Source organism: Petromyzon marinus, chromosome 31, assembly GCF_048934315.1.
Source record: "Petromyzon marinus isolate PM22_M1 ecotype Great Lakes invasive population chromosome 31, UKy_Petmar_22M1.pri1.0, whole genome shotgun sequence".
Lineage (NCBI taxonomy): Eukaryota > Metazoa > Chordata > Hyperoartia > Petromyzontiformes > Petromyzontidae > Petromyzon > Petromyzon marinus.
Window position 1 is genome coordinate 16,024,549 of NC_133697.1, and position 21,784 is coordinate 16,046,332.

The 21,784-nt window shown below is 46.6% G+C and overlaps 1 protein-coding gene across 2 annotated transcripts in view; it reads right to left on the bottom strand.

Moving 5' to 3' along the window:
• XDH (xanthine dehydrogenase) overlaps window positions 1-21,784 on the bottom strand; it is a 56,569-nt gene that overhangs the window by 25,649 nt on the left and 9,136 nt on the right. Inside the window, exons 2-11 of one of the 2 annotated variants that reach the window (XM_032964261.2) lie at window positions 17,649-17,706; window positions 14,954-15,050; window positions 14,645-14,753; window positions 14,257-14,383; window positions 10,255-10,316; window positions 8,953-9,021; window positions 8,181-8,270; window positions 3,728-3,869; window positions 3,288-3,380; window positions 2,473-2,624 (exon numbers count right to left, since the gene is read on the bottom strand). In XM_032964261.2, coding sequence (XP_032820152.1) covers window positions 2,473-2,624; window positions 3,288-3,380; window positions 3,728-3,869; window positions 8,181-8,270; window positions 8,953-9,021; window positions 10,255-10,316; window positions 14,257-14,383; window positions 14,645-14,753; window positions 14,954-15,050; window positions 17,649-17,706 — 999 coding nt within the window. Of the gene's footprint in view, window positions 1-2,472; window positions 2,625-3,287; window positions 3,381-3,727; window positions 3,870-8,180; window positions 8,271-8,952; window positions 9,022-10,254; window positions 10,317-14,256; window positions 14,384-14,644; window positions 14,754-14,953; window positions 15,051-16,304; window positions 16,380-17,648; window positions 17,707-21,784 lie in introns of those variants that run through there. The other variant, XM_076071168.1, reaches the window with a different exon arrangement.

Here is a 21,784-nt window from a genome sequence, read left to right on the forward strand (position 1 = left end):
TATAGTGAACCAATAAAAACTAAAATATAAATTACCTTCATGTTATCAATAAACTCTATATTCTCCAATCAGCTAAGCTACCAACAATAAGTCGTTATATATCACAATGCTATATGGCGAAAAAATGGGTGGATTCTTACCCTCAAATTTCAGCACCACGGATAGCTACGGGTCCCGTTCAGACGGACGAGTTCGTCCATGGTCGGAACAGAGGAGGGGGAGAGAGACAGCTGCGAGGCCCTAGTATGCTCCATATTGTAAAACTATACCATTAACTGTGGTGTGAGAGGTATTAAGAGGCAATGCTGGCGAAAGAGCTGCGGTCTGAAGGTCATCGTAAAAATACAATTAATTAAGAACAGAAATTATTTAAAACATCTTTCCAGTGGTTACTAAGCCTGAATCCATCTTCTCGGTTGAAATTGTCTCTGTGCTTGTATATGTGAATGGCCTCATGAACGAATCTCTCATGGTAGCCGGTTGGTTTGCAAAGAACCTCCGTCTTGGAGAAGTCAATGTCATGTGAGCCCACTGAATTATAACAGTGATCTGCCACGGCAGAGGAGTTCGTCCTACCGTGTTTCAAGTCTGCTTTGTGTTCGCGGATGCGGTCCGAGATATGTCTTTTGGTTTCTCCAATGTAGCTACTACCACAGAGGCACTTTAGTTTGTAAACGCCCGGGTACTGTATGTCTGGAACAGCATCTTTTACAGATGGAACTAAATCACGGATTTTATGTACTGTGTTGAATCGGACCTGGATCTTGTGTTTGTTCAGGATTTTGGAGATCTTTTTAGTGACCCCTGCAATGTAGGGTAAGGTGATGGTTTTGAGTGGCTCCACAAGAGGATCCTTCTTCATGACTGGAGTGATGGCTTTGCGGATTGTGTAGTCGGAGTAGCCATTAGCCCTGAGAGCCTGGTGTACGTGCTTGAGTTCACTGGTAATGTGTTCCTGGTCGGAAATGCATTGGGCTCTATGGTATAGAGTCTTGATGAGGGAGTTCTTCTGGGATGGATGGTGGTGGGAATCCGGTTTCAAGTAAGCATCTGTATGGGTAGCTTTCCTGTAAACAGAGTGGCTCATTGAACCATCATGTCTTCTTTTAATTAAGACATCCAAAAAGGGTAGTTTGCCATCTTTTTCGACCTCCATGGTAAATCTGATGGCTGGGTGTATTCAATTGATGTGGTCGCAGAATTGGTCTTGAGCAGGCTGGCCTATGTGGCCAGATGACAAAGGTGTCATCAACGTACCTCTCCATAAGGTCGGGCGTAGAGTGGCAGTCTGGATGGCGTCAGTTTCAAATTTTTCCATGAATACGTTGGCTACAACCGGAGATAGGGGGGAGCCCATTGGGGTGCCCTCAGTTTGTTTGTAGAAAGTTCCATTCCAGGTGAAGTAAGTGTTGGTTAAGCAATGTCTCACCAGGGGGGGTACATCAGTATGCAGTCCTTGATGAACCAGGTCTTCAGTGATAGCAATGGTGTCAGGTACCGGGACTTTGGTGAACAAGGACACCACATCAAAACTGACAAGCAGGTCGTTTGGGGACAGGGAAATGCCTTTGATTGTCGATACCAGGTGAGTAGAATTTAGTACCGCAGAGGTGGTTTTTCCAGTGAAAGGTCGCAGTATATCAGCAAGAAAACGTGCCAGTTTGTAGGTGGGGGAGCTGATATTATTATCATTCTACGTGACTTTACCGAAAGAACCAAAGAAGATGAATATATATTTTATTGTTTCCCTTCAACGTGACTTTACCGAAAGAGCTAAGAATATGAATTACTGCAGTCACGAAAGCATTAAATAAAAATGTAAGGGCACATTGACAACAGCCAGAGTAGCAGATGAACGATAGTTTTCGCTCATCTAATCTGCCATCAGCCACAACATGAATGCTTCCGGCACAATCGCAACAAAAATGCCCTACACCACACCGCCATGGCATCTATGGGCAATGCACTTTGCAATGTGGACCATGACCCTAACCAAACAGTGTAACAAATTGCGCAGAACAACGTGTACGCACCCCGTGTGTGCGCGTGCAGGATGTCTCTGGTAGTCGGTGAAATCATGAACTCTATGTTTAACCTCCCATCTATGGGAATTGCATATAACACCAACAACAACAGTAATAACAGAAGCATGTCCCCTTACCCAGTCATCCACAGCCGGGGGAGTCTCAATACCCATTGTCAGGATGATCCTGCCAAGTTTTGAAGTCGAGGACAATATTGCCGTGTGTCATCTTAATAGAGTGATTTGACAATGTGAGGAAACTGGAGAACCTCGAGAACCCGGAGTCATTAATTATATTTAGTGTTTTTGGGTTGTCCCACCAACGGGCTGCCTCGTCACGTTCGGTGGCTCCTCAAATTGATAGATTCCTGGCGGGGCGCGCGGTGACAGCGGCAAGGAGCCCTGGGAAGCGACTCACTGCCACGTTGCGGATCTGGGAGGCGACTCACCGCCACGTTGCGGATCTGGGTGCCCGCAAAGGAGTGCAGCACATCGAGAAGCGCGCGGAACGTCTCGTCGCTGGCCGTGGGCCCCTTGCCCAGCGCCGCGCCCAGCACGGCCCCCACCCGGCTCAGCGTGCACGCGGCGCCCAGCCAGAGCCCTGCTCACAGACCCATCCAGTCACGTCCAGACACCTCCTCGCTTTTTATACTCGTGCTTTAAAATATTGCCCTTGTAGTTTTAGACGAATATATTGACTTTTAAGTGTATTCATAATTTCATTATTTGTATTATTACTACGCTTGTTGACCCAGGAAAGTTTCGATGAGTCGCAAAGACTGTTTTAGGAGGGTCTTGCCAGCTTTTCGCAATAATGTGCAGGGGGAGAACATACAAACTCCATGTAGAAAGCCGCCCACCCAACACAAGAATCGAACCCAGGTACTTTTAGCTTTGAGGCACAAGTATTATCACTGCGCCACCCTAGCACCCAGATATATATTTTAAAATAGATCTATTTGGCATTTTGTGGAGTAGGGTTATGCAGTGACATTATCACAGCAGTCATACAAATTAAGATATTTCATATCAAACAAGAGAAATAATGCATATGCATGTCATTGCAAATGCTTTCCAATGTGCGTTTACTCCAGAAGTATTTATTTATGCACGAAATGCGGTCACCTCTCGATGCGTGACGTCGCGAGATAGTGTCACGCATAATGATGTCATCGCCTTGGCTAGCGAGGTTACGCCTTTAGCACTGTTTTTATGCCATTCGAATGGAATCTGCAATAAACAGAGAATGTGATGTAGGACGAACCAGTGTCAGAGAAGAGAACTTGGTTGAGTTCAGCTACACGAGCAGGAGCCAGCAGGCAGGGATAGTGCTTGTTCTTGAACTTCACTTCCACTCCTGAAAGCACAGCACTCATTACCTCCCCATTGTAATCGCAGGAGACGTCGATGCAGTAACACCTGTCATACATCGCACCTGCAGAACGTGTGGTTTTTTTAAAGGTTTCATTGTATGAGGCTTGTTTTGTATTCGTATTGTTACGCTTTTTTATCCAGAAAAGCCTCACTGAGTCTTAAGATTTCCTTTCAGGAGGGTCCTGCCAGGTTTCCGTAAAAGATATCTTTAATATCCACTGTAAGCAGATGGCGTGAAGCATTTTACAGTTACTACACCCGCACTAATAACCGGGGTGGTCTACCGGATTTGAAACGTGGACCTCTTCAATGAACGGTGAACGTGCGCACCGACTTCTGTGTTCCCCACGACGATGCGCGCGTCCGGGAATCGCGAGCGCAGCTCCAGCAGCTCATGGAGGTTGCTCGGCTCGTACCACGCGACGCGCTCCCCCCGGAAGACTCGCATCCCCTGCTCGAGGTCCGTGCTCAGCTGCGGGGAGAGGAACCACAGGAGCACACGCGGCACCAGCTCTGCTCGTTTAACACTGCGGGAACTCGGGTTGTTATCTCCACTCCCAAGTCCCGTAGGGATTGTACGCATCCTGCGCACCTATGTGGGAGTCTCAGTGATTAGTCTCTGGCATATGCCTGAGCCCAGACATGCACCCCGGTGTGCCCCGCGGTGGCGCCACGGTCATGCGGCCTCACGGTGGCACGCGTTCGCCGCTCGTTGCAGAGGCTTGCGGTTCGAGCCCAACAGGCTGCCCTGGTTAATTACTACATTTGTAATAACTGGGAAAAACGCTACGCGCCATCCACTTCACAGTGGACGTTAAATATCTCGTGGCATTATTTGAATCGAGTAGGTCATTGTGTTCCGGTGTCAGGGTCCAAATTTTACATTTTGAAAATGACCCGAAATTAATCAATAGGGATGACATATAGCGATCAACACCTCGTGATGGACAAATTTAAGCCCATTTTTAGGTGCTGAGTTATAGGAACAGCCTTTGGGGTGCTCTTTGAAATGCATCAGATGCGATGTAAAGCAGTGTGAGACGCCCCAGTGTATAGCGTGTTCTCTAAAAAACAAATCGTGACCACATTCTCCTTACCAAACTCGTACAACTCGAAGGCAGAAAACCAAAAGGACAATCAGACCCACCGCAAGAGAACTGGCCTAGACAAACACTCGATGGGTAAATTTCGCTGGAAGTGGAGGCGCTGAGGACATGGAGGCAAATGCGAGGAGGCAACCGAGAGACGTTTGAGCCGACGACTTCCAGGGGCTGCCTCCACAAGCGGTGAGGAGGCTGCCCTGAAGGGGATCCACAACCCCACACTCATAGCTGGGTTTACGTTGCTATTTATTGGTCGCTGAGGAACCACAGACAATCTGTCTGTATCACTGGAACTTACTTGTTTATTCAGGAGTGGGAAGCTACTGCGTGATAACATTATGCTCATTGTTAATTCAATGGTATGCGTATTTGAACAGGAAAGCCTCACTGAGTCTCAAGACTATTTCAGGAGGATCCTGCCAAGTTTGCAGGTTGTTCTTCAGCAATTGTGATGTTTGGCCAATACCGGTTGCATCGTGTTTTTTTTTTTAGGTATGGGAGGAAACAGAAACAAGATAAAATCCAAGCAGAACAGGGGGAGAACATACAAACTCCACAAAGCAAGGAGCCCAATACTGATATCGAACCCAGAGACGTTTTGCTGTGAGGCACAAGTATTACTCATAATAAAGGTTTTTGGGTTAGATCGCGTTATTTATAAATGTCGAAACCCTCCACCACCCGACACGGCCAATCAGCAAAAAAAGTGTCACATTGACAAAAGACATAATTCACTACTTTAGCCCACCGGTGTGTTGAAGAGTGAATCCACAACATTTACAGTTTGAGTACGACGTTTCGCTGGTAAATACATCCAGCATCATCGGGCAATTCACCAGAATGGTAAAGCCCTCGCTTGCTCCCGGTCTTAAATAGAGCAGCAGGGTGACATCATCATTTAACTCATATCAGGTGCAGTGATGTGAGGCGGAGGGGGGGTATTGTAATTATATAATCGATTAGTAATCAGTCAATGGTTATGATTAGTAATGAGTTGTAGATTAGTAATTAGTTGTAATGTGTGTTAGTGATTATATGCTATGTTAGTAATCCGTTAATTAGTATGTGTTTCCCCTATAAGGAATTGTAATGTGCATTCATATTCTTAGCTCCCTCGGCAAAGCCACGCTGAAGGGAAACAACAAAACAACAAATATATACATTCTATTATTTTATTGCTTCCCCCCAACGCGACTCCACCGAAAGAGCCAAGAACATTAATTACTGCAGTCACGAAAGCTTTAAATCAAAATGTAATGTGTATTATTTAATAATACGCTTCCAGGCCGCACTAAGCCTGTAGCTGTCAGAGCGATTAAAGTTATTTTTATTCCTCTCAATTTCAATGGATTCTCTAATTAGTGTTTGCCAGTAATAATTAGTTTTACACAACACTGCAACATTATCAAAATCAATTGAGTGTCGTTGTTGACAAGCATGTTCTGCCACTGCCGACAGTTGTGTTTGAGATAATTTAATATTTCTCTGATGTTCTTTTAGTCTTACGCTGATGTTACGTCCTGTCTGTCCAATATAGCATCTGCCACATAAACAATTAATCCAATATACACCTTCTGTTGATAATTTAGGTAATGCGTCTTTAGTGCAAGATACTAGTTTTTGAATTTTGTGTACTGTACCAAATCTTACTGTAATGTTTTGCTACACGGGCTAATTTGTCAGTTACTCCTGAGATATATGGAATTTTTATTGTTTTAACAATCTGATCGCTTTCAGCAGTATTGCTTTGCGATCGTGATTTGGCATTCAGTGCTCTGTTAATTTGAGCATTATTGTAGACATTCTGTCATAGTGCGTCTTTAACGTGTTTGATCTCTCTCACTAGACTCTCACCATCTGACACTGTTTTAGCCCGATGTATGAGTGTCTTGATAAGAGAGGATTTCTGAGCTGGATGATGATGTGAATCTGCATTCAGATAGGCATCAGTGTGCGTTTGCTTTCTGTAAACGCTGTGTGTTATTTTACTGTTTAGGCCATGTCCAAGCAAAATATCTAGGAATGGGAATGTGTTATTCACCTCCATTTCCATGGTGAACTGGATGGCCGGGTTTTGTGCATTTAGATGATTTAGAAAATCGTTAAGTATATCTTTACCATGTGGCCAGACAATCAAATTGTCATCCACATATCTAAACCAAAAGGATGGTTTTAATGTGCTCGAGGCAAGTGCTCTTATTTCAAAGTTTTCCATGTACAAATTTCCTATAGCAGGGGGTAAAGGAGAGCCCATTGCTGCTCCTTCCTTTTGTTTAAAGAAATCCCCTCTCCATAAGAAGTAAATGTTATTTAAACAATGGTCAGCAAGTTTCGGAATATCTTTTGGTAAACCAGTATTCTTTACTAGTGTATCAAGTAATTTAAGCGATTCGTTCACTGGACACTTAGTGAATAGAGAAATAACATCAAAACTTACCAGAATGTCATCAGGAGTAAGTTTAATATCTGTAATCACATTCACAAGATGTTCTGAATTTTTTTATGAATGAAGATGTCCTACCGATGTAGGGCTGTATTTGTTTGTGTATATCGGATTAATTGTTTATGTGGCAGATGCTATATTGGACAGACGGGACGTAACATCAGCGTAAGACTAAAAGAACATCAGAGAAATATTAAATTATCTCAAACACAACTGTCGGCAGTGGCAGAACATGCTTGTCAACAACGACACTCAATTGATTTTGATAATGTTGCAGTGTTGTGTAAAACTAATTATTACTGGCAAAGACTAATTAGAGAATCCATTGAAATTGAGAGGAATAAAAATAACTTTAATCGCTCTGACAGCTACAGGCTTAGTGCGGCCTGGAAGCGTATTATTAAATAATACACATTACATTTTGATTTAAAGCTTTCGTGACTGCAGTAATTCATGTTCTTGGCTCTTTCGGTGGAGTCGCGTTGGGGGGAAGCAATAAAATAATAGAATGTATATATTTGTTGTTTCCCTTCAGCGTGGCTTTGCCGAGGGAGCTAAGAATATGAATGCACATTACAATTCCTTATAGGGGAAACACATACTAATTAACGGATTACTAACATAGCATATAATCACTAACACACATTACAACTAATTACTAATCTACAACTCATTACTAATCATAACCATTGACTGATTACTAATCGATTATATAATTACAATACCCCCCCTCTGCCTCAAATCACTGCACCTGATATGAGTTAAATGATGACGTCACCCTGCTGCTCTATTTAAGACCGGGAGCAAGCGAGGGCTTTACCATTCTGGCGAATTGCCCGATGATGCTGGATGTATTTACCAGCGAAACGTCGTACTCAAACTGTAAATGTTGTGGATTCACTCTTCAACACACTGGTGGGCTAAAGTAGTGAATTATGTCTTTTGTCAATGTGACACTTTTTTTGCTGATTGGCCGTGTCGGGTGGTGGAGGGTTACGACACATTTATAAATAACGCGATCTAACCCAAAAAGCTTTATTATGAATAATATTGGTCGCGAAAGCCTACGTGTTAAACTCACAAGTATTACCACTGCACCACCACACTGTCACCAAACTGATGAAACAAAGACATACATTTGAATGGAAAAGTAAGCAAGGCTCTCAAGAGTTTCTGAAGACATAATGCGCCTCGTCATCTTGACGCATCTCGTTGGCTGCTGCTACACGGGACTCGCCTGCAGCTCTGCAGGGAAGATGAGCTCCTGCGTGGGGTCCAGAGGCAGGGCCCCGGGAGACTCAGCTTGGGGCGCCTCCTCGTTAGAGCCCTGCAGCACATTCGGCAGAGCACAGCGTGAATACCATTCACACGACACCAGGGGCCTCAAAGGCAGCATGACAGCTCATCAAACAGCTCATCTAGATCACCAGCCATGATCAATCCACTGCTGGTCGAAGGCTTCCCAGGCTGTGGCCATCTCTCACTATCCTTTGCTGTAATAATCCACGTAGCACCTATACACGAGCTGGTTTCATTGCTCCGTATCCTCGGTGGACGTCCACTTGGGCACGTTCTATTCCACGGCTGCCACTCGGTGACTCTTCCTGACGATCGTTCCACTCCATCCCTTCCTTCTTCAGACGTGTCCTACCCATGCACGTTTGCTTTTCTTAACTGGGGGGGCTTCAAATTCTGGTTTAGGATAAATATGAGAAAAGCAAAAGGAATTAAGGGAAGGGGTTATAATGGATGGCAGATTTACAATCGGGTACAACCGTGATAGGCGGGACAAACGTGATAATTCCCAGCAAGCCGAGTGGCTGATGTAGGCATCCCAGTGTGGAGTACCACAGCGATAACGTGCGAAGGGCGACGAGCACTGCGCTACTGCCGTTCTGTCTCTGGGGGGGGGGGGGGGGAGGTGTGACAGGTGGGGGGGCTCTCGGTAGCGCTGCTCGAGTGTCCACGCCGTGTGCCACCCGGGGGTGCGTGCCAAGCGGAGACCTCACCACGGCCGCGTTTTGTTCTTCCTTGCAGCAGCCTCCAACTCGAGATGCATTTCCACAGCAACCTGAGGCCTGCGTTCAGCAGCAGAGACGTTCAGCAGAAGAGGCGTTCGGCAGAAGAGGCGTTCGGCAGAAGAGGCGTCTCTCCGTGAGGCACCATGAGGGAACGCTCACGGATTGTGCGACAAACTGTGCACAGATCTCCGAGCAATGAAGCAAGTTGGGTTTTAGGTGCTTTATGAATCGTCGTGAATCAGGGTCACAATTTGATTCGTCAGTTAAATACTTCTTGCCACTGTGATAACTATAAGGCTTCTCGTGGCTGTAGGGGTCGACGAAAGCCATTACATACAGCGTATACGAATACATTATCATCGACTTTCACACGTGGTTAAATGCGAATATCAAGAGCGAGGAGGGATAGGATCCTACGTGAGTGGTTGAAAGCATCAACTCCAGTCTCCCTCTAAACCATGACTGGATGAATTTAGTGGCTGCCATGATTTCTGGGTGACCCCTCATGAATAATAGGAAGAATTCACCTGCAGATAACAGGAGTTTCCATGGATGAAGTCAGGGTCAAGGATATTGGAGGAGAGGTGAAAAACAGGGTTGTGGACTAAAGGCGTTTCACTGGGCATAGTGGGCGCAACAACGAACTCTCCTCAGCAGGGACAGGGACCTTGGGGTTCCTGCACCATCCCCTGTGTAATGCGTCCTGCCATGCACGTTGGGGAAGTCTGCAAATAATCGTGGAAGTCGCTTGACAGCTATGGGAGGTGATCGATAGTTTAAGTTTATAGTAGACGTATGATAGTCGTGTCAGCAATGGGCAGTGAGAAGAATGCAAACCCTTTCCTGATTGGTAACCCCAGCTAATGGGAAATGCACCCTTATACGCGATTACTCATTATATGGCCTGAAAGTCTACAAAATGGAGAGTGACCTTATTTCGCCTAATGCCTTCTCAATATGAAAGATTTGACAATATACAGAGGTGTGCAGCACTGTTTGTACAGGTCACAGCCTTATCAAGACCACCAGTTCAAAAGAACGGAATGTATGAGAAACTGTAGCCACCCCAGTTCAATATGATGTAGAAACCTGAGCTGGTTGTGGAACACGCGTGCATCATCTCTACGACCTGTAAACATAAGGGAACGAGCCAGGCGGGGTGCCGAGTGCTGCAGCAGTAGCAACAACAGCAGGCAGCTACACCGCTGCAGGTGTCGGGATTTTTTCCCAATTTTCACCACGAGGGATAATCCAGGTAACACAGTGACCAACTCGACATGCATCCTGTACCTTAATAAATGGCTTGTATCCTTCAATAATAGCACGGTATCCTGTGCATCTGCAGAGATTCCCTGAAAGGAATGGGCATGTGAAATTATTAGGTGGTACAACATAATTTTACTTTACTTACAGTGAGGGAAAAAAGTATTTGATCCCCTGCTGATTTCGTACGTTTGCCCACTGACAAAGAAATGATCAGTCTATAATTTTAATGGTAGGCTTATTTGAACAGTGAGAGACAGAATAACAACAAAATCCAGAAAAACGCATGTAAAAAATGTTATAAATGGATTTGCATTTTAATGAGGGGAAAAAGTATTTGACTCCCTCTCAATTAGAAAGATTTCTGGCTCCCAGGTGTCTTTTATACAGGTAACGATCTGAGATTAGGAGCACACTCTTAAAGGGAGTGCTCCTAATCGCAGCTTGTTACCTGTATAAAAGACACCTGTCCACAGAAGCAATCAATCAATCACATTCCAAACTTTCCACCATGGCCAAGACCAAAGAGCTCTCCAAGGATGTTAGGAACAAGATTGTAGACCTACACAAGGCTGGAATGGGCTACAAGACCATTGCCAAGCAGCTTGGTGAGAAGGTGACAACAGTTGGTGCGATTATTCGCAAATGGAAGAAACACAAAAGAACTGTCAATCTCCCTTGGCCTGGGGCTCCATGCAAGATCTCACCTCGTGGAGTTGCAATGATCATGAGAACGGTGAGGAATCAGCCCAGAACTACACGGGAGGATCTTGTCAATGATCTCAAGGCAGCTGGGACCATAGTCACCAAGAAAACAAATGGTAACACGCTATGCCGTGAAGGACTGAAATCCTGCAGCGCCCGCAAGGTCCCCCTTCTCAAGAAAACACATATAATGCCCGTCTAAAGTTTGCCAATGAACATCTGAATGATTCAGAAAACAACTGGGTGAAAGTGTTGTGGTCAAGTGAGACCAAAATGGAGCTCTTTGGCATCAACTCAACTCGCCGTGTTTGGAGGAGGAGGAATGCTGCCTATGACCCCAAGAACACCATCCCCACCGTCAAACATGGAGGTGGAAACATTATGCTTTGGGGGTGTTTTTCTGCTAAGGGGACAGGACAACTTCACCGCATCAAAGGGACGATGGACGGGGCCATGTACCGTCAGATCTTGGGTGAGAACCTCCTTCCCTCAGCCAGGGCATTGAAAATGGGTCGTGGATGGGTATACCAGCATGACAATGACCCAAAACACACGGCCAAGGCAACAAAGGAGTGGCTCAAGAAGAAGCACATTAAGGTCTTGGAGTGGCCTAGCCAGTCTCCAGACCTTAATCCCATCGAAAATCTGTGGAGGGAGATGAAGGTTTGAGTTGCCAAACGTCAGCCTCAAAACCTTAATGACTTGGAGATCTGCAAAGAGTGGGACAAAATCCCTCCCGAGATGTGTGCAAACCTGGTGGCCAACTACAAGAAACGTCTGACCTCTGTGATTGCCAACAAGGGTTTTGCCACCAAGTACTAAGTCATGTTTTGCAGAGGGGTCAAATACTTATTTCCCTCATTAAAATGCAAATCAATTTATAACATTTTTGACATGCGTTTTTCTGGATGTTGTTGTTGTTATTCTGTCTCTCACTGTTCAAATAAACCTACCATCAAAATTATAGACTGATCATTTCTTTGTCAGTGGGCAAACGTACAAAATCAGCAGGGGATCAAATACTTTTTTCCCTCACTGGTTTTACCCAGGAACGCCACACGGAACCCGAAGGGTCTTTTTTTCAGGTGGATCTTGCATGTTTGGCCAACATGAATTGTTCTATCTTGATTTGAAGCTTTCGTGACTGCAGGAATCCATACTCTTTGGTTCTTTCGGTAAAGTCACGTAGTTATAAATAAAATAAAACAAATCACGACGTTTCGACTGCAACACAAGCTATCATCACCTGATCACCTGATGATGATTGCTTGTGTTGCAATTGAAACATCGTGATTTGTTTTATTTTATTTAGAACTACGTGACTTTACCGAAAGAACCAAAGAGTACTAATTGTTCTGCCTCGCGGCAGATATGGGGGGTGTGCGTACACAGGAATTTCCTGATATGGTGTTGAGTTTGGTCACGTGACCAGGAAGTGACGATTGAAGATTCTGTAAGCCATGAGGCAGGGTGTCAGCCATTAAACAGAGTACAAAATGGAGGCACAAATAGCGTCTCAGTGAAGACATGTGCATCTGTTCATTGTGGGACTTTAAGAAGCATTGTCTTTAAGTTCGTTTATGTTCTTATAATACTGGAAATGCTGTTATAATGTTAGGATTGCCGTTATAATGCTGTAAAAGCCTTTATAATGCTGTTAAATTGTTACGATAAATATGAGGCCTAGTTAACAACGAAGCCTGCCACTTGCATTTTTGTGAATGTTACTTGTAATTGAATAAATCCAGTCAGATGTGTACCTATGTAACTTTAATGCAACCTTGAGAGCAAGGATGAAGAAGTATCTCATCCAAAGTTCACTGTTATGTGCAGCACTGTACATTTAGGCTGCAGTATGGTGATTACACGAAATGACCTTATTTAACACAGTAGCTTATTCTCTTGTATAGCTGTTCAGTGCTAATGTACGTGCCTGGTCCATCCAGGACCTATTGTTGAGTTTCATGTTATCTAAGACAATGTTATGTTGATGCAGTGTTCATTCATTGTGTAGTGGGTAAGCAGGGAGAGCAAGACTTGCTGGAGGCAACACGTTTATTATAACTAAGGGAACATAATACAAAGGGGCAACGCCCCTTATACCCGATATCCTAAGGAGGTAGCCCCTCCGGACTAATGTATCCTCGCTCTGGTTATAGCTCTACCCGAGACTGGTAAGCTCTGAATCCGACCCTAGCCAGGGGTTTGGGTTCTGCCCTTTGGGCTCTTCGCTTCAGGTCTTCAGAGTGGTTCTTCAGATCTCCAGGTCTTCAGAGTGGTTCTTCAGATCTCCAGGTCTTCAGGTGGACGATAACTGCCGAACCCGTTCAAAGTCTCTCCGCCCCTAGCCACACCTTCCTTCTCGAACTCTCTAGGTGGCCCTGGAATGTAACGGCATCCCCCCCAGCCCCCCTCTTGGGGTCGGGGGTCCCTGGTGGCCCAACGGGCCGACTCATCCCACCTATCCTGTCTACAACCCTCTGTTGGCACATGTCCGCTACTGCAGGTAAGAATCAATGGTGATAACCATTCCGCCTAACAATGGCACTACAATTGTATTGATATTCCAAGTATTAACAGATGCTATATTTTGTGCTGTGTTTTTCCATCAGTTTTACCTCGTTCAATTCATTAAATACGTTTGGAGTCGGATGTTCAGCCTGGTTCTGAAGGTTTATTGAATGCGAGGTTAACTACGCAGCACACAGCGAGGCCGAGACACTAATCACTCTATGGAGGAAACCCATATAGAACTGGGGAAAACATGAAAACTCCATATAAAAAGGTACCCGGGTCGGGAATCGAACCCAAATGCTTAATTTCATTACCTCACCACCAAAATAATGACCAGTTATAATGCCTTCTGCATCAAGGAGCCCGTTTGATGTTAGACAGACCGTTGTTAGACAGGTTAGCAAACAGGTACACCGTGTGTGCACATACATGTAGACGTGTGTCAGGTAAATCAGAGCCAGACTGGGAATATATACGTTACTGAGCACTGCGACTTTACAGAGCCCATCGCCCTTCCCATCACTGGGGAATTGTCGGCGCTGGAGCAGCGAACTGAGTGTCCCATTTACTTCAGAGGGCAAACGTCATGGGAGAACACGTGTTGCATTGACAAAACGCCATTACATTAATAAATGACTCCACTTGAGACACAAAGTGTGACCAATTGCAATAAATTGCATGTTTGTGATGAAGGTCAGTTGCAGTATGAAACTGGTTTCATATAGGAAATGTCGCTGGACTGCACACATTCTTTACACGTTCGGCTTTTACTGAATCAGGGCTCTGCGTGTGTGTGTGCTCTCAGTCTACCTTGGAAGGTGTCCTGCAGCTGCTTGGCGTTGGGCTGGGGATGTGTACGCAGCAATGCGTACATGCTCATCACCATCCCAGGTGTGCAAAATCCACATTGTGAGCCATGGGCATTGGCCAGCCGCTCCTGCCGTGTGCACATTCATCCACAGAGATCCACAGAAGAGCCGCTGTTCCACATCACGGCACTGCAGTACGCTGCCATGTGGGCAACGGCACGCTGGGCTTCATCGCGCGGGTTCTCGATGGCACGCGGCGTAGACAGTAAGAGCACTGTGCACATACTGCTCGGACCAGACCCAACATTGGCACTCGCCAGGGCCCCTGCCCCTCCTAGGGGTGGAATTGAGAGAAGTGATCGCGGTGGATTATCGGGTGCCGTCAATACCTGCACTTGGTGCAGCTTGGTGCGGCTGCTGCCGATGCCCTCGACGGTGGTGACGGCGCAGCCGTACACGGTGCACACGGGGGTCAGACACGCGTTCACAGCAAGGTGGCTGCATTGCCCGTCAAGGTCAAGTTGCCTCGTTTGTGTTGAGATTTGATCTCACTTATTAAAATAAACGTCACTTATGCCACCTTTTGACTCGTTACAGTTTTAACCTTAATGCTATCATCATACATTTTGTCAAAGTATGTTTGTGGCATGTCATGTTGTGCTTGTGTGTATGAGCAAATGCCACGTAAATAAGGATACGAAATTTCACGAGTGTCGTGGTCATAGCGTGAGACCATGACTGTACAGGCCCCACAGCCTCCCTCCGCACAGCCCAGCTTGGTTCCCTTGAGCAGCACTGGTTCGCTGTGTTAAGGAACACGTGGTGACTAAACCTGACATCTGGACCATGCATCGCAATATCAAAAATAACAAGCGATTAAACACAAGACTCATTACTATAATATTGTTATGTCTATCTTAAATTACCGGTCGGAAACAAAATATCAGAGATCATCTTGGCAGTAGAGAGTGGTTACTGACAATCAGAAACAATTCACAACATCAGCGCACTTGTAGAAAGCTTTATCAATGCCCAAGTGGAATGAATGATTGACCCGTTCGGATGGGCTGACTTAATGTGAACTGCAGATAACATAAGTGTGTTGATTTACATTTGCATTATGTGGAAACATCACCATGGCCTTTCAGCGCTCTGCACACAATCTACGCCACCAGTGACTGATGCCATTGGGCACCATCTTGCTGGCATTGAATCAGAAGCAGTGGTACTCGGATATATTTTTCAGAAAAAAAATCCACAAAAACTAGATCACATCCCGGGCCAACAGAATCGCTATTGCCCCCCCCCCCTTTCCTGTGCTCAGTCACGTGTCCACTCCGTTTCCCTCCGGATTCCCCTCCATTAGAATAAACTCCCACTTCACATCAAACAGTTGTGGGGGCTACCGTCCCCCGCCATCACTGAATTGTCGAGGCCGTTGCCCACCGACTCCTCCGTTCCATTCATACCGCTACCCTCCGGCTGCTCTGTCAGGTCCAGACTACCGACCCCTAATGCCTCGCCCCCCTGTACCTCTGCCTGGGATGTCGACCGCGTTTGCGTAGCTTAATTAGCGGCTCGTATACTTTGCGCTTGCGATGCGCTACCCTGTTCAACGGCGGCGTGTCGCGGTGAGCGCGCTCGCAAAGTAAAACCCCGTCCTGCACGGGAATAAACAGGCGCGGCGCGCCCCCGTGGGATTCCCTCCCACCCACGCTCCACGCGCTTAAGCAAAAACAAACACGCCGCGATTACTTTGCTCGATTTAACGGGCTGTTTACACAGCTGCGTATTCGCGCGAACATAAAACACTATGTACACACTCGTACCGGTATGCGAACACCAAACACTCCGTCTCCCTCCTCGCACTCACAGTGACCACGACACAGCTTTATCCTATTAGTGGTTTTATTCCCCGCGAGTATCGAACTAGACTGTGCATGTCAGTACGGACCAGCAGGACAGGTCTAACCTATCTCGCTACTGCCTGATACTTAATCGACCTGTCTGCCCTCTATTTTCTCTCCGAATTTCGTCCCTTTGTCTTACCTCTCTCCCTCGTACTTACGGTCCGACCTCGCAGCGATGGAGGTTGCGGATAGATGATGCTGTAAACAGAATCTGGCTGTTCTCTGCCCTGTCTCACGGACGTGCGAGTAACAGTCAGGTGACGGCTCCGCGATCCCTCCCTCCTGTTGATCTCCAGTCAAATAAAACTGGCCCCGTGCTTCCCCAAAGCGTCCCTTTTTATGCTCCTTTCAAAGCCCTCGCACTGCCCATCCGCGGTGCATCATGGGTAGGGCCGTTAATCCGCGGTGCATCATGGGTAGGGCCGTTAATCCGCGGTGCATCATGGGTAGGGCCGTTAATCCGCGGTGCATCATGGGTAGGGCCGTTAATCCGCGGTGCATCATGGGTAGGGCCGTTAATCCGCGGTGCATCATGGGTAGGGCCGTTAATCCGCGGTGCATCATGGGTATAGACGCTACCCCGCGTGCACCATGGGTAGAGACGCTTAACCCACGCTGCCCCTCTCCCCACCTGTCTGTTGGTCCGCGTGTGTCTTGAGCATCTCCTCACTGCGGTTCTCAGTGAGTTCGCCATGGTCATTTAATTCTAAGTTAAGCCATGGCGCCGCAGTGCCATTTGGCCTGGGGGGGGGGGTGCCTGCCAATCCCCTGACCCTGAGAAACCGTGGAGCACCCCCACGAGGGGCCTCTCGGGTAAAAACTCAGGGCAGGTGCCCCCCCCCCCCCCCATGAGGCCCTACTTGAGTGTGTGTGTGTTTAAGTGGGGGGGGGGGGATAGCGGGGAAAGTGCTGTGATGGGAACCGGGTGGCTTCTCGGTCGCAGTAGCACAGCGACGGTCCCGGTTTCGACGGAGCGGCTTCGCTGTTGTGGCACCACACAGGCAACTTCACTCGCCATTTTTCCTTCCTCCCTTAACATTCATCTTTTTTCAATAGCGCATCTTTAAAACCTTAACCATCCTCCCCCTTCCTAACCTCGCCAGCCCTCCATTTCCCTATCACCACCCTTCCCCTCCCCAACACTCTAACTCCATCCCTTTTCCCCATCAGCCAACATTAATGTACAATTTCTAATCCTTGTAAAGCGCATTGACAAAAGCGCTAAATAAAATCCTAGATAAGATAATATATGTTCTACTTGTATTACTATATATCTATCATAATTAACAATATCCACGTAGGTGTCACAGATTCAAGAGGCCATAAGAGTATTACTCGAAGTAAAACTCTGTTATCAGCCGCTCGCACATGCAATTGGAGCATCACAACTCAATGAAGGGCGTAGATCCCTGTTCCTCTCATATTGAAGCAATTGCTTAAAATCCCAAAGAATAAACAAATTCCCGTTCAGCAAAAAGGATACACTTGTTCCTGATGTAGGTGAGCAGAGTCATCTCAGGATCCACATGATTGTCCACCACCTGTCACGAGGGGGCATCAGACATTATTCGTGTCAACGCAAGTCAATGACACGGCAATAACAAACCTTGCATCGAGTGAACACAGTACTGTATAGAGAGAATATAGAATAATTTAACATTTAACGTTGTGGTCAAGCATCTACAAATAATTCATTCATATTGCTGTGAACTCTACAAATAAAGCTAAAGGCGCATGTGAACAGTTTCACTGCTGTCGACTGCTCAGGGAAACCATCTCTGAGAGGTAAATAATGAGAACGGTTCTCCAAGTTTGAGCATGGTGCCTCCACCCACACGGTCTATTTGCTCTCTCCTGTTAATCATTTTAAACCTTTGTCGCACAGTACTTTCAGACTGTGAAAAAACATGCACGAAGCGTCGTGGCATGAACTGCTATGAAGTGTTAAACAGCATGTGGCATTGTTGCTATGAGGATGGTGTCATGCAGCAGTCGTAGCTCGGCAACTGTGTCAAAATGTCTCCACTTTATTGCGCGCGAAACAGGCATTGCGAGGACACCGTGGTTCGCTGAGAAATAACAGTTAATGATTCTTTATTTTGTTTATCCTCCCAGCGTGGCCTCGCTCCGCCCCGGCCGTGCCCCCTTTCTCGAACCTACTAGCGGGTTCCCGGACTTCCCTCAGATTCCCCTTCTGGAACCTTTCCCCTACATCCCTATCTCTGGTCTATCACGTGACCTGCTGTCAGTCAGGGCTGCTGAGTTATTAGGGGAATTCGTCTGCCAGTGGAAGTAATTTGCGAATGGCTTAACGGGATCTTTAACGTGATCTGTGTAGCATCATTGCCGTTATTACAGCCGCAGAAACTATGGGGCGGCAGCTGAATTGGAACTTTGCACCTCTGCAACAAAGAGCGAGTGCCGGCCACGTCACCAGAGTGCGGGTCTGCATGGCTTCGCATAAGGTCACATACAGGGCATCAACCAACAAGTCAATAGCCGTGATGTTGTGATTGTTGTACTTTGAGCAAGAACTGATTGATTTCGTTGGCAATGTACAGTATATGTAAAGTTACAGGTTATAACTGAGGATCCTTAATGATAATAACCCAAGGCTTCAAAACATACACACACAGCATCGACATAAACATTGTGATAGGATTAAAATTACACCACCTGCTAACCAATGATGAACACAATGAACACATCTAATGCCACAATTTTGCTAATTTTGTAGATTCACTTGTCAATATGGTTGAGTTTTTCTCCGAGTCGTTCATTTATTGATGTGTTATAGCATCAGCTGATTCATTTGGATGCGGTCATAATGCCCCGGATTTGAGAACAAAAGGTTAAATTCATAGTTCATTCATAGTTTCATAGTTCCATTCATTAGTCATTAGGTATAGCCCTGTGAGCCATACGGCTCTTGAATCGGGTGCAACCGCAACAAACAAAAAACACGAACAATAAAGCATCTTAAATTGACTATGTGTGACTGTGCAAACAGAAAATCCAGGAAAAAACAGCAAAATATTCCTGAAAAACCAACGTACACCCACGCTGTGTGCAAACAATCCCATGATGGTTGTAGTGGTGATGATGATGGTAGTGGTGGTGATGATGGTTGTAGTGGTGATGATGGTAGTAGTGGTGATGATGATGGTAGTGGTGATGATGATGGCAGTGGTGGTGATGATGGTAGTAGTGGTGATGATGGTAGTGGTGGTGGTGATGGTTGTAGTGGTGATGATGGTAGTAGTGGTGATGATCATGGTAGTGGTGGTGATGATGGTTATAGTGGTGATGATGGTAGTAGTGGTGATGATGATGGTAGTGGTGGTGATGATGGTAGTGGTGATGGTTGTAGTGGTGATGATGGTAGTAGTAGTGATGATGATGGTAGTGGTGATGATGATGGTAGTGGTGGTGATGATGGTTATAGTGTTGATGATGGTAGTAGTGGTGATGATGATGGTAGTGATGATGAAATCCAGATTCGTTGGTTATCGTACTTGGCGACTTTAACAAAGGTAATCTCAGCCACGAACTCCCCAAATACATACAATTCATTAAATGCCCAACCAGAGAAGGGAACACTCTGGATCACTGTTACACTACAGTCAGTAGAGCCTACCACGCCGTCCCCCGAGCAGCACTAGGACACTCTGACCATGCCATGGTCCACCTGATTCCTGCATACAGGCAGAAACTAAAACTCTGTAAACCTGCTGTGAGGACATCTAAACAGTGGACCAGTGAGGCTGTGGAAGATTTGCGGGCGTGCTTAGACTGTACTGACTGGGATATGTTCACGACTGCTACCAATAGTCTGGATGAACTCACAGAGGCTGTGACGTCCTACATCAGCTTCTGTGAGGACTGCTGTATCCCAACACGTACCAGGGTGAACTTTAACAACAATAAGCCCTGGTTCTCAGCAAAGCTCAGAAGGTTGAGGTTGGAGCAGGAGGAAGCGTTTAGGAGTGGAGATAGAGACAGATTCAAGGAGTCGAAGAACAGGTTTAGCAAAGCGGTGAGAGAGGCTAAACGACTGTACTCAGAGAGACTAAAACACCAGTTCTCTACAAACGACGCTGCTTCTGTCTGGAGAGGGCTCAGGCAGATCACCAACTACAAACCCAGAGCCCCCCACACCACTAACGACTCCCGCCTAGCCAACGACCTGAACGAGTTCTACTGTCGATTTGAAAGACAATTGGACTGTCCTGAACCACCCCTTCCAACCCAAGAGGCCCCATCCCCCACCAATACTACAGAGACGACTATCTCCTTTCAGGAGGGAGAAGTTAATAGACTTTTCAAGAGGCAGAATCCACGCAAAGCAGCCGGGCCGGGCTCTGTCTCTCCAGCCACCCTCAGGCACTGCGCTGACCAGCTGTCTCCGGTGTTCACCAACATCTTTAACACCTCCCTGGAGACATGCCATGTACCAGCCTGTCTCAAGTCCTCCACCATCATCCCTGTGCCCAAAAAGCTAAGGCCAACAGGACTAAATGATTACAGACCGGTCGCCCTTACATCTGTGGTAATGAAGTCTTTTGAGCGCCTGGTCCTGGCACACCTCAAAGCCATCACAGACCCTCTCCTGGACCCCCTTCAGTTTGCCTACAGAGCCAACAGGTCTGTGGACGATGCAGTTAACATGGCCCTCCACTTCACCCTACAGCATCTGGACGCCCCAGCATCCTACGCCAGGATCCTGTTTGTGGACTTCAGCTCTGCCTTCAACACCATCATCCCTGCCCTGCTTCAGGACAAGCTCTTCCAGCTGAACGTGCCATACACCACCTGTAAATGGATCACAGACTTCCTGTCTGACAGGAAGCAGTGCGTTAAGCTGGGAACACAAGTCTCTGGCTCCAGGTCCATCAGCACCGGAACTCCTCAGGGCTGCGTCCTTTCCCCTCTGCTCTTCTCCCTGTATACCAACAGCTGCACCTCCAATCATCTGTCCGTCAAACTATTGAAGTTTGCGGATGACACCACCCTCATTGGGCTGATCTCTGGTGGGGATGAGTCTGACTATAGGTGGGAAGCTGACAATCTGGTGACCTGGTGTAGCCAGAACAACTTAGAGCTAAATGCTCTAAAGACAGTTGAGATGGTTGTGGACTTCAGGAAGAATACAGCACCACTCACCCCCATCACCCTGTTAGACTCCCCAGTAAAAATTGTAGAGTCCTTCCGCTTCCTGGGCACTATTCTCTCCCGGGACCTCAAGTGGGAATTGAACATCAGCTCCCTCACCAAGAAAGCTCAACAGAGGATGTACTTTCTACGGCAGCTGAAGAAATTCAACCTGCCAAAGACAATGATGGTGCAATTCTATACAGCGATCATTGAATCCATCCTCACCTCCTCCATAACCGTCTGGTACGCTGCTGCCACTGCCAAGGACAAGAGCAGACTGCAGCGTATCATCCACACTGCTGAGAAGGTAATTGCCTGCAATCTACCGACCCTCGAGGACCTGCACACGACAAGGTCTATGAGGCGAGCGAGGAAGATTATGGCCGATTTCTCCCACCCTGGTCACTCTCTGTTTCAGCTACTCCCCTCCGGCAGAAGGCTTCGGTCCATCAGGACCAAAACCTC